Source organism: Copadichromis virginalis, linkage group LG10 (genome assembly GCF_057382275.1).
Source record: "Copadichromis virginalis isolate Kocher_CV1m ecotype Utaka linkage group LG10, C_Virginalis_male_GT1.1, whole genome shotgun sequence".
Classification (NCBI taxonomy): Eukaryota; Metazoa; Chordata; class Actinopteri; order Cichliformes; family Cichlidae; genus Copadichromis; species Copadichromis virginalis.
Window position 1 is genome coordinate 2,630,175 of NC_140627.1, and position 15,127 is coordinate 2,645,301.

Here is a 15,127-nt window from a genome sequence, read left to right on the forward strand (position 1 = left end):
AACTCCCAGAATGCACAGCGACATTTGTGAGACGTTTGTTGTTGTCGAGACCTCGAGGGAACTAAAGCTTTTTTCCATGCTGAAGATGCAATTGGGCTTTTAGGATATTGTTTTTATTAGCATTAAGCTATTACACGATTAGATTAGTCCATGTTTAATTCGAAATCAACGGAAAACAAATCCGAGCTGGTATTTTGAACTACACGACTTCCCGTAGCTCGTCCTGTTGTCCACCACTTCCTGTCTTGTTCTTAATCTGTTTGTAGTAGTAAACAATTAGCTAGCTTGCGTTTGATACAATGTATCAACGCTCAGTGAGCACGACTGTTATGTGGAGGTTGCGTATTATCGATTAAAACCCTGTTTTGTATTTTAATATACAATAACACACTGGATTAGATATTTCACGCCGATTTGTGAATGTAAACAGTATACCTTCGTCATCTACCGTGGTCTAGCTGCTATACAGTAGCTATCGTCGCTGAACTCGACTCCTGCTCTTCGTTAACAGACGTAACTAGACATTCGCGATGAATTGTCGCTCGGAAGTTCTTGAAGTAACTGTGGAGGCGAGACAGGTTGAAGAAGCTATGTTAGCTTTGCTGCACACAATTTTGCTGCACCGGAGCACCGGGAAATTTCACTACAAAAAGGAAGGCACCTACTCCATCGGCACTGTGGGCACACAGGACATCGACTGTGACTTCATAGATTTCACCTTTGTCAGGGTGTCCTCAGAGGAGCTGGACAGGATGATCAGGAAAGCGGTGTCTGAATTCAAGGTGATTGTCTGTTTTAACGCGTGATTTCTGACTCTCGTGTTGTGAGGCCTGTACTTTCAGCTGTGCTTTTGTTGCAGGATGCTTTGAGCAACTCGGGCAGCGACGGCATGGGACAGATCTCCCTGGAGTTCTACCAGAAAAAGAAGTCTCGCTGGCCTTTTTCTGACGAGTGCATTCCTTGGGAAGTGTGGAGCATCAAGGTGAATGTGGTCAACCTGGCCAATGAGCAGGAGAGACAGATCTGCAGGGAGAAAGTGGGTGAGAAGCTGGGTGAGAAGGTGATCAACGTCGTTGAGGTCATAAATCGCCACGAATACCTGCCAAAGATGCCCACCCAGTCAGAAGTGGACAATGTGTTTGACACCACTCTTAAAGATGTTCAGCCATACCTTTACAAAATCACATACCAGATCACTGACTCGCTGGGCACTTCTGTTAGCACCACTATGAGAAGGCTGATTAAGGATACACTAGCATTGTGAGAGAAAATATTTATGGTGTGGATCTTTCATATGTTTATGGTCCTGCTGTCATTTCTTTTCTATGTTTTGTCAGCTATACAGCGGAACAACGAGGCAGTGTCAGTATAATGGTGTTCTAATGTCTTTGTTGTGCTTCTGGTATCATTTGTACCTTAAGAGACTGAATTATGTAATCTTCATTTTAACAATCTCTTGCTTGTGCAAGCTTTCCCTTTTCTCTCATACACACTAGCAAATAACCGTGTTTATCAGTTTGGTTCCTTAAAATGTTCTCTTCTTGATAATGTCATCAGTGCATTACTGTAAATTTTGAATAACAATAAATGTTTACTTTAATTACAGCCACAGCTCTTGACGCAAAACATTGCTTCCATATTATCACGCTGGATCAGTGTAAAACGTTTTATGCAAAAGATCTGGCAGAGTTTGGGAACAGATTTCCTCATCTGTGTGAAAACTTCCTCTCTGCACAGTTTCATGGAGAGTATGACCTTCCACATGGGGAAGGACAGGATTTCCAGTTTGCCACTTTTCCAAATTAAAGCAAACACTTCCTAAGTTCACTCCCTTGTTTCCAGCCAGAAACTGCCACCATGGCCTGCACTTTGAAAAACATCCCTCTGTTTTCAGGATAGTCTGCTTGCCAAGAGGAAAACAACATGTGTGTGAATACATTAGGTCAACATGTACATTGGGTATAATTATCTGCTCTCTAGTTTGAGGGGACAAGGTGTAGAACATATTCAAAAGCATTAATCACTGAATCCCTGTACAGTACTGTGAAAGTATTTGGCCTCAGTTTTTAAATGATGATTTCATTTATTAAGGGGAAAAAATCAACATACCTGGTCCCATGTGAAAGAGTAATTGCTCCTTCTTGCCTCATATTGAATCAATTAACTGTAATTAGCCACATTTTGGGGAAAAGTGAGTTCAACTTCAGTGTCCACACCCGGGTCTGTTCAATCTAGAAATCACTGGAAGATTTGCATCCGTTACGTCTTCCATAAAACAAACACAGTATTTCATAAAAAGAACATCACACCAACAGTCAAACATGGTGGTAGTGTGATGGTCTGAGGTTGCATTAGTGCTTCAGGACTTGGATACCTTGCCATGAATTTGTGTTCTGCAAGCTTAAGCACAAGTGGGTTATCAAGCTGGAAAAAGATCCAAAAAACGTCAACAAGTCTGAAAAAAATAAAAAATCTTGCTGTTCATGCTCATAACCAATCCAGTGTGGCTGAAACAAAACAATTCTGCAAAGAAGTGTCAAAAATTCCTCCATAGTGATGTGAAAAACTCATCAAAAGTCACGGCAAACATTTGGTTGCAGTTCCTGCCACCAAGGGTGGCACAACCAGTTATTAGTTTAGGAAGCAATTATTTTTTTCACACAGTGACAGGTAGGTTTGGATAGCTTTTTTTTTTTAAAGCATTACAAATATCACTTAAATACATTTTGTATTTACTCAGACTGTCTTTGTCTAATATTCAAAATTGTTTGATGATCTCAAAATCTTGTAAATGTGACATATGTTAGAAACTAAAATCAGGAAAGGGCCACCTACTTGCTTTTAAGTTGAGGTTTTGTGCAGTAAATAAATATCAGAATTCCCAACTTCATTGCGTTGGTAATGCTGAAAGTACTGCAGTGATGAGCGGATCAATCAGTCAGCCAGTTGGCAGACAAGTAATTTGCAATACCTATGAGTTTTCTCAAACATTTCCACTCCTGGCTTGTCAAATGGCCAAACAACGACCTGTGCTCTAGTTTTGTAGCATTTGACTGAATCTGAGCAGAGAATATAGCCCTCTACACATCTGTCAGCAGTCACAATAAAAGCTAGTGATGTGGTTCTACTGGCAGCCATATATACCCCTGCCACAACATATGTTTGACAGGTTATGTGGTATGTTTCAGATCAAGAGCTGTTTCTCATCTTCCCATTATATTTCTATTCCCATCATTTTGCTCCACGATAATCTCATGAGTCCAAAGAATTTTTTTTTATTTTGGTTTTTTTAGAAGTCTGCAAGAACGTTCGCATGTTTTCTGACAAAGTTAATCCGGCCTTCCTGGTCTTGAGTGTACTTTGACAAAGATACGCACACCTTCTCAAGAGTTTTCCAGACTTGGTTAGATGTGAAGAAGTTTTTCCAAAGTGAGAAAAACAAAACCTCTGTGATCACCCCTTCAGTAGTCTTCCTGGCCTTTTGGTGTTGCTGAGCTGAACAGTGCATTCCTTCTCTAAAGTTTTGCTCTTTCTGAAAGTTTTCTTTTTGTTTGATTGTTTTGTCAGCCTAATGCTTTCACTTGGTCCTAACAGTGAGAGTTCCACTTAACAACTACTAAATGCAAGGTCATCACAGATCAGCTTAGCCATGGAATAAAGAGGGAACAGGCCTTAGCTGGTCATCAACTGCTTGTCAACAGTCTAATTATTTTGAAAACTATTTAAAAGCGGTGCTACATAGAATTCAAAATCAGTTAATACTCTACTTTTGTTAAAACCTTTAAATTAAAGTCTGCATTAGTCACATTGCAGCCATTTGATCTGATATTCACTGGGGAGGTGTACAAAGGTAAAAAATTGTGCCGTTGTCCAAATGCTTGTACATAAGTATTTGGAATCCACCTTTTTACACATTATTCTATCCATTTAATTACTTAATCTACCTAGCAGCAATATGTAGCCAATTTATGAAGGCCAATTAGACTAACACGAATGACAATGTAACCCAAAATCTTTTGATCCACCGTGAAACACTCAAAGTTGTTAAGTTCATAAATCCAACACCACAAATGATCATTTATATATGTATATAATATATATATATACTCCATTGTTACTCTTTATTACAGAAGTGAAGCACAAAACTGTAGAAAAACCTAAACACAAAACAGCTGCAAGTCTCAAAAAGCAACAGCGATGCAACCAATGTTGATACAAATATTCATTATTGCAGTGAGAGCACAGGAATACTAAAAAGATCAAACTCTTGTTTACTAACAAAATCAGTACAAAAATCAAGAATACAAACACCTCCATGTACACAAGTCTATAAGCATTCCTGTGAAACTTTCAGAAAGTCTTTCTCACAAGAAATTAAGAGCACTATTATCAATACAGAATTTCCGCAAAGAATTTAACATCACAATGCAGCTTGCATTAATCATTTAGTGGAAAACAAAGTCCATTAGTCCATGTGGAGTTCTGTCTGTCAGGCTCCCAAACAGCAATAATAATTTATGACAAAGTTCTAAACTATCAAGCCGAAGCAGAAGTATATACTTGTACAAGAATACATTTGTAAAACAACCGGAATACAATCAAAACACAATCATTACTTTTCCAAGAAATCTTCAGGAAGCAGGAACACTCTGTGACCGTTCGTAGAATAAAGATTTGCCGTCTCGTTGCTTTCCCTCCCGTTAACGTCGCCACCTTGAAATGCCTGAGTCATAAGTGGTCTGAAGCTGTTGTGCTTTCACGTAAAATAACAAAATAGTTTTGTAAAGTTGCATAAGGCCATCGAAGCGCTGTAAAGCTCACTTAATAGTCCAATGTGTTCAATTGCAAAAAATTCTATCAGTGCATTTACACAACACTGGTGCCACACTCAGCGATTGAGACACTGTGACAACGTTTGATGTGAAAGCTTCTGAAAGCTTACTCACAGGAAATATTTAATATTATTATAAGCCAAATACTGCAAGGATGTCTCGTATTTAGGACTTTGAGATCAACCCAGCTCACTGTTTTTCAGCGACAGCCTGCATGGCTACTAGTGCACTGGTCTGAGCACCTTTTCCCACATAATTTAGCGACGTTTTAGTCATTTAACTTCAGAAAATAAATATTTTTTTCTGTAATCTTCCAGTTGATTGCATTGTTTCACAGCAGGCTAATCATTAGGAAGATACTGTGTTTGTTGGTACTGAATGAAGACTGTATGTGGTATAGCTTTCTTATACAGACTGTCTCATTGAATTTTTCCATGAAATGAGTTGATGTGAATTCAATATGAGCCTCAAACGTAAGAACAAATGAGTGCTAAAAAAAAAAAAGTTAGATGCTTTTTGTTACTCCTGCAGCCTAAAAACTCGGTCAGGGAAACATACTGATCCAGAGTAATCGCTGAGGATTATATCTTCCTACCAGAATCAAAAAAGTGCATATTGAATACATTGTTGAGGCCACCAATAATATCTTAAGGGATGTCAATCACATGTTTGTACAAAAAGCAAAAGCTCTCGTCTTTAAATGAACCGCAGCCTCCAAAATTTTAAAGCACTTTTTCCACCACACTCGGAGAGAACAACGTAAACACTTGTCCCGCCTTTTTCTCTACCTTCAGTCGAAAACATTGAGGGGTGCAACTCTTAAAACGACTAGATAGGTAAATACAACTAGACAACCAAAAGAGGTCTGAAACAGATAAATTCATATAGATCATTTTGCAAGAAAAAAAATTATAGTCATCTCTTCTCACAGAGGAATCTAGCACTTGATTGCACATTCACGTTTACGCGTCTAAATAAACATGGCACTTCAATATATGACATTGGAGGCAAGCGAATAAGCTATACATTCAAAGTCTTTTGTTTGTAGGCTGAGGTGTGTTTATTCTTATAGTAAGTATTGTCTCCCGAGAAAAAAACTCACTGCTATCGGCCATCTGAATCTTACATGTGACTGTGACTCTGCTCGTGGCTCCACAGACTGAAGGCCGTCTTGAAGGTCCTGTGGCAGAGTTTGCACATGTACTGCCTCTTAAATGTCAGGGCAGAGAGAGACGGTGCGTGGTAAAAGAGTGTGTCCGATTCCTGAGGGCCGCCTGGATTCTCCATGCTGTTTGACCTTGACAGGGGGCTTTGGCTGCTGGTTTGCCGTTCCAGTTCGGGCCTCTTGGTCTTGCTTACCAATGAGCTGCAGGGATCTGGGCTGCTGGACTCGTCGGTCCCTGCGGTTGCAGCAGCAGTAGCAGCAGGGACCGGTGCCGCCTGAGTAGATATGAGCACAGAGGCCTGTGGGGAGGGACGTTCTGAAGGGGTAAGTGGAGGGGAAGGGCTCAGAGGTGAGGGGTTTCTGTCGATCTCTTTGGCTCCGGGTTCGTTAGCAGTCGACATGTGAGACTGGAAGTGGCTCCAAAGGCGGAAGTTGGTCCTGAAGGCTTTGTTGCAGATGTGACAGATGAATGGTTTGATGTGGCATAGCAGCTCCTGGTGTCGTTCTAAGTCTTTGCGAGAGCTGAAAAGATTTCCGCATTTCTCACACGGCCACACACCGGGTTCTTCGGAGCCACTTTTGGCAGCATCGGGGTTGTCCTGCTCACTCACAGCCTCCTCCAACGGCTCTTCCTTCACTACCAGCTTGCCATGGTGGCCCATGCTCAGGTCTTCAGGCACATAGGAGGAAGAGTCTTCAGAGTCATACATAGGTGGACCTGAGGAATCACTGTAACTGATGTTCTCTCTTGTGCTCTCGCTTGTTAGAGGCTCATCACTGTAATGCTCCTCCTTGAGCATTTCAGACTCCTCTTCATTGTTCTCTTGTTGCTTCAGGAGAATGTGGTCTTTAACAGTCATCATATTGTGGTTGTGCACCTCCACCTGATGGCGCCAAATGCTGAAGGAGGATTTGAAGGTGCGCATGCATTCCAGGCATGTCAGTTTCTTGTACTTACAATGTGCCTCGTGGTCTTTCTTGACAACTGGACTTGAGAATCTGAGGCCACAATAGGGGCACACGGTTGCATGGCGACAGCCTCTCTCGTGGTCACCCTGTTCCAGGAGCGATGACAGCTTCATATTGCAAAGTCTACAGGAGTAAACACCGGTGTCAGGGTTCTTCTGTTGAATGATCTCATCCTGTTCCTGGTAGAGGATGCTCTCCCTCGCTGTGTCCTGGTCAGCTTTTTCAGCAGGATGTGTCCTTAAATGCTGTCTGTACTGAGACTGGAACACAAATGTCTTGCCACAGTATGGGCATATGTAGCTGGGCCTCGACCTCTTTTTTGTAATTGCAGGAGACTGCAAACCCTGCTTATTCCTCTTTAACTTCCAAAGCAAAGCTTTCTTTATTTCTCTCTCTCTCACAATATCTATTAGCTTCTTTTGAAATTTCTCATCAAGAACAGAGGAGCTGGCGGACGACGCTGGGTTTTGTACTACACCATGCTGCGTTTGGCAGTGCGTCCACACTTTGAAGTTGGTATGAAAGCGCTTGTGGCAGATGTCGCAAGCATACGGCTTTTCCGGATTGTGATACATATTTACATGACGATGAAGCCCAGCACCTGACCGGAAAACCTTTAAACAATTCCAGCATTTGAAAATCTTGTTCTGAGGTGACTCCTCGCCGTCCTCGTTAGGGTCGCCGCTGGCATGCTGAGGTACTGCTTTTGACATATTCACGTTAACTGAGAGAGCATGCTCTTTAAATAGTTTGCTCTTCTTTAATGGGTACCGTCTGTTGTCTGGCCTGTCCCTTCTTTTCCCCACAGGATTTAAGACTTCCCTGGGACCTTGATCATAATTAGTTTGAAAGTCTTTGAGACTGACTGGCAAAGAATCACCAACTGTGATGCGTACGATGTCCATGGGGTCAGCAAGTGGACTGCTGGGCTCAGCTTTCACACTCACCTCTCCTTCTACCTGAGTTTCTCCATCATACCTGCCGGTATACTTTGACCTGAGAACCAGAGGAGACGTTCTTTTTGAGTCGCCGTTGTGGGCAGAGGTTTCTGGCACAGACGTCTTCAGTGCCATCTGTACAACTGACTGGTCTCGATTTTGCAGCTCCTTGAGCTCCAGCGTGGGGGAGAAGACTGGAACGGGGCTGTCCATGGATAATGACCTCCTGAGTAGGCTTTTTATAAGTGGCCCACTCCTGTCAATGGTCTGGCTTGGCTCACTAGCCTGACCCTGAAAGGGCACTTTGGTATTGTAGCGGGACTCCTGCTCCTCATTCTCCTCTTTATTGTCCTGGTCAGGGCCAGACAGCAGCCTGATGTGCTGCACTTCAGCATCACTGAAAGACACTGATGATGTCAGCTGGGGTCTCACGGGTGTGAAGTGTGATGAATTCCCTTTCAATATGGAGGCATACGTCCTCTCCAAAGCTTCACCCCGGTCAGGGGACTTCCTGCTGGGCTCAGAGTTTCTGACTGATTCGTACGAGTTGTGTTCCGAGGGAGGCCGAGTGGACCCATGAGCAGAGTGGGGAGATGTCGATCTCTCAGATGTTTTTCTCGGATAACTCGAGCGAGAGGGATGGGCCGTGTCATTCCGGACCCGACGCACAATGACGCTCCTTGTGTGGACATCATTCTCATCCCCCTCTGAGAACGAAAGCCTTTTTCTAGACACACAGTAGGATGCATGTGGCCTTGTTGACACAATGTTGGTGAGGAAAGGGATTCCGAGGCTGTATCCCAGCTCTTGAATGGCTGCCAGGCTGCCTTTGTCCACAAAGAGTGAGGAGGAGTAAATGTAATTCAAAACGATCTCAAAGGCGTCCGGCTCACAGAAGTCCAGGTTTACAACTGTCAGCGAGTCTGCGTCCATCCGCGAGAAAAGGGACTGGAAATACTCACTGCTGGCAGCCAGAACACTCTTATGGGCCTGGTACCTTTGGTCTCCCACAACCAGGACCACATCACACGCTTGTCCCCGCAGTCGCTGCTCATTCAGAGCCCCCAGCAATGACAGGGCGTGGGAGGGGTTACTGTAATGCACTAGGCTCTCCATGGCTGAAAGACAAGAAAAAAAGATTATATTATAAAAAGATTACATTTTATTGAAACAATGTAGACATATAAACATATATATGCATATACTCTTGATCTAGATAAATTTGTATACTTTAGATGTTTCAGAATTCTTTGGACATGGATGCATCTACAGGAATAAGCATCTACTAAATAAAAGCTGATGGGCTTTTGTGCACTATATGTATAATTGTGTGTGGTGTTCTTGTCAGTTCTCTGTGATCAGTTTAATATGACACCAAGTAAAAATTCATAGTCTCTATGTCAGGGGTGGGAAACTCCAGAGTCCTGCAGGTTTTAGACATCACCCTGGGTCAACACACCTGAATTAAATGATTAGTTCATTAGCAGGCCTCTGGAGAACTTCAAGACATGTTGAGGAGGTCGTTTAGCCGTTTAAATGAGCTGTTTTGGACCAAGGACAAAAACCTGCAGGACACCGGCCCCTGAGGCCTGGAGTTCCCCCATCCCTGCTCTGAATAGTAAAAATACATTGTTTCACTAATGAATAAAGGAATCTCAGTATGTGTTCTTCACATTCTTCCGTCATCGAATCTACTTCAAAGTTGACACTGGATTTTCTGCACACACACACACACACACACACACACACGGCAGTATTCTTGAAGCCTTTTGTCTGTTCTCCCACAAAAGCGAGCGACTATGTAATCAGTTCTGTTTGTTTGTCTATTAGCAGTCTAGCATCCACTGTTTTCAAGATATCCTATGCAAATTTCGTCTGATGGTAGACACCCATAAAAGCTCCGGCTGATTTAATTTAGGTGAAAATCAGGTGAAGATCACACCAAATATGAAAACCAGTAAAATCTGTTTATTAATCAGAGATTTATATGGATCGTATTCAAACTTCACAACAATATACTAGACCTTGGGGGACATGAGCAGCTAGTTTGGGTAAACATTTGACTTTGACCTTCAAGAAATCTTTCAAGCATAATATATCACATGAAAGGGCATCGGGAAAGCTGTACAACACACTTTTTTTTCCCAATACAACACCCTATCACACACTGCATGAATATATATTAAAACCTCAAGTTTTTACAGCTTAAAAAAGCTCAAGATTTCAGCTGGTTCTGCTCCAATCGTATGGGTAAAGATAATAAAGTACACTATTTTAGTATGTAGTAGGGCTGAACGATTATGGAAAATGATCTAATTGCGATTTTTTTGCCCCAATATTGCGATTGCGATGCGATATGCGATTATTTTTTAAGGTATTTGTCTTCTGTATTATTAAACAAAGACAAGCAATACATCATATAGTATGGCCAATACTATATTACATTAATTTTAAACTGTTCTTTCCTGGAAGACAGACCTCTGTTATGATGACATGAGGTGATGCATGAATTGATGACTGACATTTTTATTTAACTTCTTCAATCACAACAGTATATTTGAACATACACAATAGTTTATTTTTAGCTTACAAACATCTGAGCATAAAGTGCTGACAAGGAACCCTGGTGTAAACATTAAAATGAAAGTCAGTACAATGTGCAGATTGCAGAAATATACATAAACAAAATCAGTGGCTTTACCACACTCAGTTTTTCCACATCTGTGAACTACTAGACAGTCATTCAATTAAAAAATAATATTAAATAAATAAAACTAATAAATAAAAAATACACACATCTTACTGATCTCTGCAGTCAGTAACATTACACATAAAGTGCAAACATAATAGCAATTGTATAAACACACACACAAATTGGACGGTCTAGTTCTGATTAGCGTCACCGCTGTCTCGGTGGAGTTTAATAAACTCGGCCGTCTGCTTCTTGCTATCTAAAATATAACCAGACACTGGTGTAAATTCTCGACTGTCTCATACTTCTGTTTAATAAGTTTTCTGTTTGACGTTTAGTCAGCTGTGTGAAAACCAAGGAGGAACCCACCCGGGGGATTAATAAAGTTTTATTTTATCTAATCTAATAACTTTAATCTCAGCCAAACCGATTTACTCACGAACAAACAAAACACTGAAAAAAGCCCAACAATAACATTTTTAGGTTGTCTAAGTGACTTATATATTACGTTTAACCCGAGCAGCGAAACTCCGCGGTGATCTGAAAATGATGTGCCGGGAGTTGTGCCGTTCTCGGCCGCATCAGTAACCCTCGAGCTCCCGGCTAGCTGTCGAGCTGGTGGGTAGCAGACGCCTCTGAAAACGTCGAAGCACTTTTGCAAATATGCGATATCTTGATAAACCGAGCAGATATTTGATGTTTACACAACTACTTTCTCGCCTGAAAATATGTTAAAAGTTTATTTTGTGACCCAGAAAGATTAGTATGAGTAATTTTAAAACTTAGTAGCGGCCGCCATTGCTGGAAACTGGAGTTTGGCTGGGCCGCGCTATGAATTCTGGGATATGGTAGTAATTTGGACAGCCTTCGGCGCGTCGCTGTGACGTAATCGGTCTACAAATGCGGCCTCAGGAGGATGCAGCCCATGAATTTGGACATGTCCAGAGTATAATCGCAGCCTTTGCGGTTAGAAAATTGCACTTGATCATGTCGCGATATTATCGCAAATGCGATATATCGTTCAGCCCTAGTATGTAGGGCTTCAAGGTCATAAGTCAAAGGTCAGGGTCACACGAATTAGGAAAAAGCGTTGGTTTCCATCGGATCGGATTCAAACTCTAAAGCATTAGTTCTTGGGGGGGGACATAAGCAATAAGCACTTGTTTGTTTGAGCTCGTTAGAATATTATTCAGGAGCTCATATACAACATGACTTCACAGTGAGACAAAAGATTAATATACTACACCAGATCTCCATATTAACAACGCTGACATCAGCATGTTGCAACAAAAACATTACGAATAATCCAAGTTTTAGTGCAGCCTTTGGTGATCGTTCATGTTACGTTGAAACCATAACCGTTCAAAGGAAGTAGTAACACAATACAATAATTGCTGAGAACTACAGCTGCAGCCATTATTCATTATTAAGCAAATTGGCAATCCAATAACTGCAAACATGCCAAACATAGCAAAGCTCCAGTTTATCATGTGTGAAGATTTGACGCTCATCTGTTTTCTGTATTACTGAAAACAGCATAGCTCTCACTTTTCAGATGCTCATCTGATAAAAACACAAGACAGGATTATGTTGTCTAAAATACAGTAACAAGATTTATTTTGCTTACATTTTATTTATCCAAACAACCTATCAGTTTTATTATGAGCTATAAATATTGATGCCTTACAGACTGCTGTAAAAGTAAAGAAACAACTGGTTAAACTAGGCATCGTGTTTAACAGAACGGGGTTTACAACTACATGTGCATTTTTTGTCTTGCTGTTGTTTGTGATGGTCACTAGAGGTCAAAGTTGAGCCTTTTAAAATATAAAATGGTGTAAAGGAACTCTCCACAGAATTTATGGGAATTACATCATGTTATCAGTCTGAAGGTAGGAAAAATGGAGTTCTGTCAAGTTGCCCTCAACCACACAGGGCACTGCAGGAAGTTTAAAAGGTTTCAACTACAAGTTGAAATGCATTGTCTGCCTTGATCCACCTTCACCTAAACCATTAAACATCTACATTTATTTCTATGGTTGTAAAATGTAACTATCAGAGAAAAGCACTCTTGGTATTTCAGGAGGCAGGTTTATTTGATGAATCTAGCCTGCTGTTTATACTGTCAGCTAAAAGATTCATCAAACATGGCACAGGATCCATTAGCATTTGTATGCTTTACAGCTGAGCTTAAACACCATTGTGCTGACTACTTCCATGTCACCCTTTGTGTGATGATCAAGTCTACTGGTGCTGTAATCGAAACTAAAACAGTTTAGAAAGCACACCAAGTTATAAAGTATTGACTTGAACAAAGTTTTCTTGCACTAAATTTGGGCTCTATGATGTGTTTTTCATCATTTTTATTATAAATCTAATTTATTTTGTAGAATTCATGAAAGAAACTGCGTAATATCGATACACCTGCATCGGTCAGTGGTGAGACAACAATAATACTACTGAACAGCACTATACTGTTACAAGAACAAACCCCATCTGACGCACAGCAATAGTTGTGTGATTAACATAGTCAAAAACAGGGACTGCAAAGCATTATATGCATGCATTTCATTTTCCTGAAAAAGGTGCTGCCTGGACGTCACGGCGTTTATTTTGGAAATTGTAACCGGAAGTCGCGTTACTTACGTCGGCTACTTTGACACTTGCTAAATATATTTATGGGCAGAACCCCCATTCATTCATCAAAAAACTAAAGATTGCCTCGTGGACTTTGGGTGAAAATGTGTGCTCCGTGTTAGGAAAAACACGGGAATGTTGGGTCGTGTCATGTTTTCCCAGAGGAAGCCGAGTGAAGCTTCGGGCATTAGATCATCCATGAGACGTGGCTCTAAAAGAACTTCTCCGACTGATATGCTGCTTTCACTTCACAACGCATTCGTACATTTCTTTTTTGTTTAGCTTCAGACAAACCCGAGGGTGCAACGCCTGGTCTCGAGCAGCTAACACCGAATAAAGAGGGGGAAAGTTGAGCGCGTTTCAATGGACTGCACCGCGCTAATCCAGAAATGAAAGTCTGCGCGGGCAGAGACGCCGTTTTGGCGTGTAAGGAGTCAGTTGTAAACGCTATCCCCGGTGGAAGTCATGGGCTTTTGGTTTTGTTATGTTTAGTTCTTTTATTTTTTTTTCCCACCAAAAAAGCAAAAACGGCTCCACACCGGCCTGACACTGGAGCTGCTGCTGGCTGCAAAACAGGTTGTAGCTGGTCAGGTTTTTACAGCGACACAATCCCCCCTCCGAGTTACGTCAGGGAGGAAAAAGCTTCTCCTTAACAGCTCTCACCAACTGTGTCTGCGCCTCCCTGCTCGTGTTACTGAACGGTAACTTCGTTAGGCTGGCTACACTTACCCTGCCCGTCGTGAATACGGTCTTTCCTCCACGTAGCCGGGACTTTGTTCAGTGTTGTGTAGATTTCTCCGCGCTGGTCGTGATTCCATCCATCTTGAATTTGACGTCATCCCACACCAGGGATGAGGTCATCGCAGAGAGCGCTCGTCACGTGCACCGTGCACTGATAGGCTGGTCAAAGAGCAAGGGGCGGTGCAAACGGAAGACTCGAAACTGAGGCTAATTTAAAGGGATATGTCATATTTTTCGTTTGATCTTTTTTTTAAAACAAGATTTAGTGAAAGTCGGTAAAGGCTAACTAGCACTTTCCTGCACATTGTAATTCACTGCACACTTTAGTTGCACACTTTGAGGTACACTGAGTTTGCTGCTGGGGTTGTTCTGCTTGTGTGAAGTCACATGTGTTACAGTAAACCTGACCAAGTGTGGAAACTTTTAACACCAAGTAGGAAGTAAGTGCTCTCCTTATTTTTGTTTCTTTCTTAATTATTATAGTTTTGGTCTGATTATTTTAAAGAGTACTTTTTTACTTTACAATGCCATGACTTAAACGTTATCAATGCTACAGAAGACACTACTTTGATGCCCATCTAGCCCCAGTGAAACTAATTATATCCATGACTACAAAAGAAGTCACTGCAGCACAGCAGTGTATTTGTGTCATCACTTCTATCCAGTGGGGATTTGTCACCATGCCTATTTTGCTTAAAGGCCTTTTCCTGGAAAGCCTCATCTGCTACAGTAGCCTACCTGGCAACAGTCTCATCTCACTTAATCAAGGACAGCGCTGATGGTGAAAAGACAGCACCACTCCCAGTTATCTTTAGGTTCAACAAAACATGAAAGCATGCGTATGCAAAGCATATATTTATGTTTGGTGACCTCTGATAACCCATCTGAAAACCCTTCACTGCCTTGCATTCACACCCACAAGCCTGCTAGCACGAGCCCACTCATTACTGCTTAATCACTGAATTACGTTTAATCAGGTTCATTTTCACACCTCATTACTATTAATGGAACACCATTATTTGAACGGGTACTTCTGCGAAGAATTAAAGGCATGCCAAAAGGCTTGTAGAGTTTTAGCAGGATTTTCACATCCAGACACATTCAGAGCCTTTTTTTTAGAATATGTCTTTGACAGCCAAAGCATCCTGTTGCT

At 41.6% G+C, this 15,127-nt stretch overlaps 2 protein-coding genes across 2 annotated transcripts; one reads left to right on the forward strand and one right to left on the reverse strand.

Moving 5' to 3' along the window:
* The first annotated feature begins 219 nt into the window (after window positions 1-219).
* On the forward strand, window positions 220-1,605 carry atg101 (autophagy related 101). The gene is made up of 2 exons (XM_085469449.1): window positions 220-782; window positions 860-1,605. Exons 1-2 carry the CDS (start codon window positions 531-533, stop codon window positions 1,262-1,264), a joined length of 657 nt encoding a protein of 218 aa, XP_085325575.1. The 5' UTR covers window positions 220-530; the 3' UTR covers window positions 1,265-1,605.
* Window positions 1,606-4,073: 2,468 nt separating this feature from the next.
* On the reverse strand, window positions 4,074-14,107 carry zbtb21 (zinc finger and BTB domain containing 21). Its single transcript, XM_085469450.1, has 2 exons — window positions 13,963-14,107; window positions 4,074-9,022 (listed from the first exon to the last, which is right to left on the reverse strand). The coding sequence occupies exon 2, from the start codon at window positions 9,018-9,020 to the stop codon at window positions 5,955-5,957; it is 3,066 nt and encodes a 1,021-aa protein (XP_085325576.1). The 5' UTR covers window positions 9,021-9,022; window positions 13,963-14,107; the 3' UTR covers window positions 4,074-5,954.
* Between the last annotated feature and the right edge of the window lie 1,020 nt (window positions 14,108-15,127).

Bases quoted from the DNA above. Each gene is read 5' to 3' on its own strand.
- zbtb21 (XM_085469450.1), bottom strand. From the start codon at position 9,020: ATGGAGAGCCTAGTGCATTACAGTAACCCCTCCCACGCCCTGTCATTG.
- atg101 (XM_085469449.1), top strand. From the start codon at position 531: ATGAATTGTCGCTCGGAAGTTCTTGAAGTAACTGTGGAGGCGAGACAG. The intron at 783-859 runs GTGATTGTCTGT...CTTTTGTTGCAG, and splicing joins AAGCGGTGTCTGAATTCAAG to GATGCTTTGAGCAACTCGGG.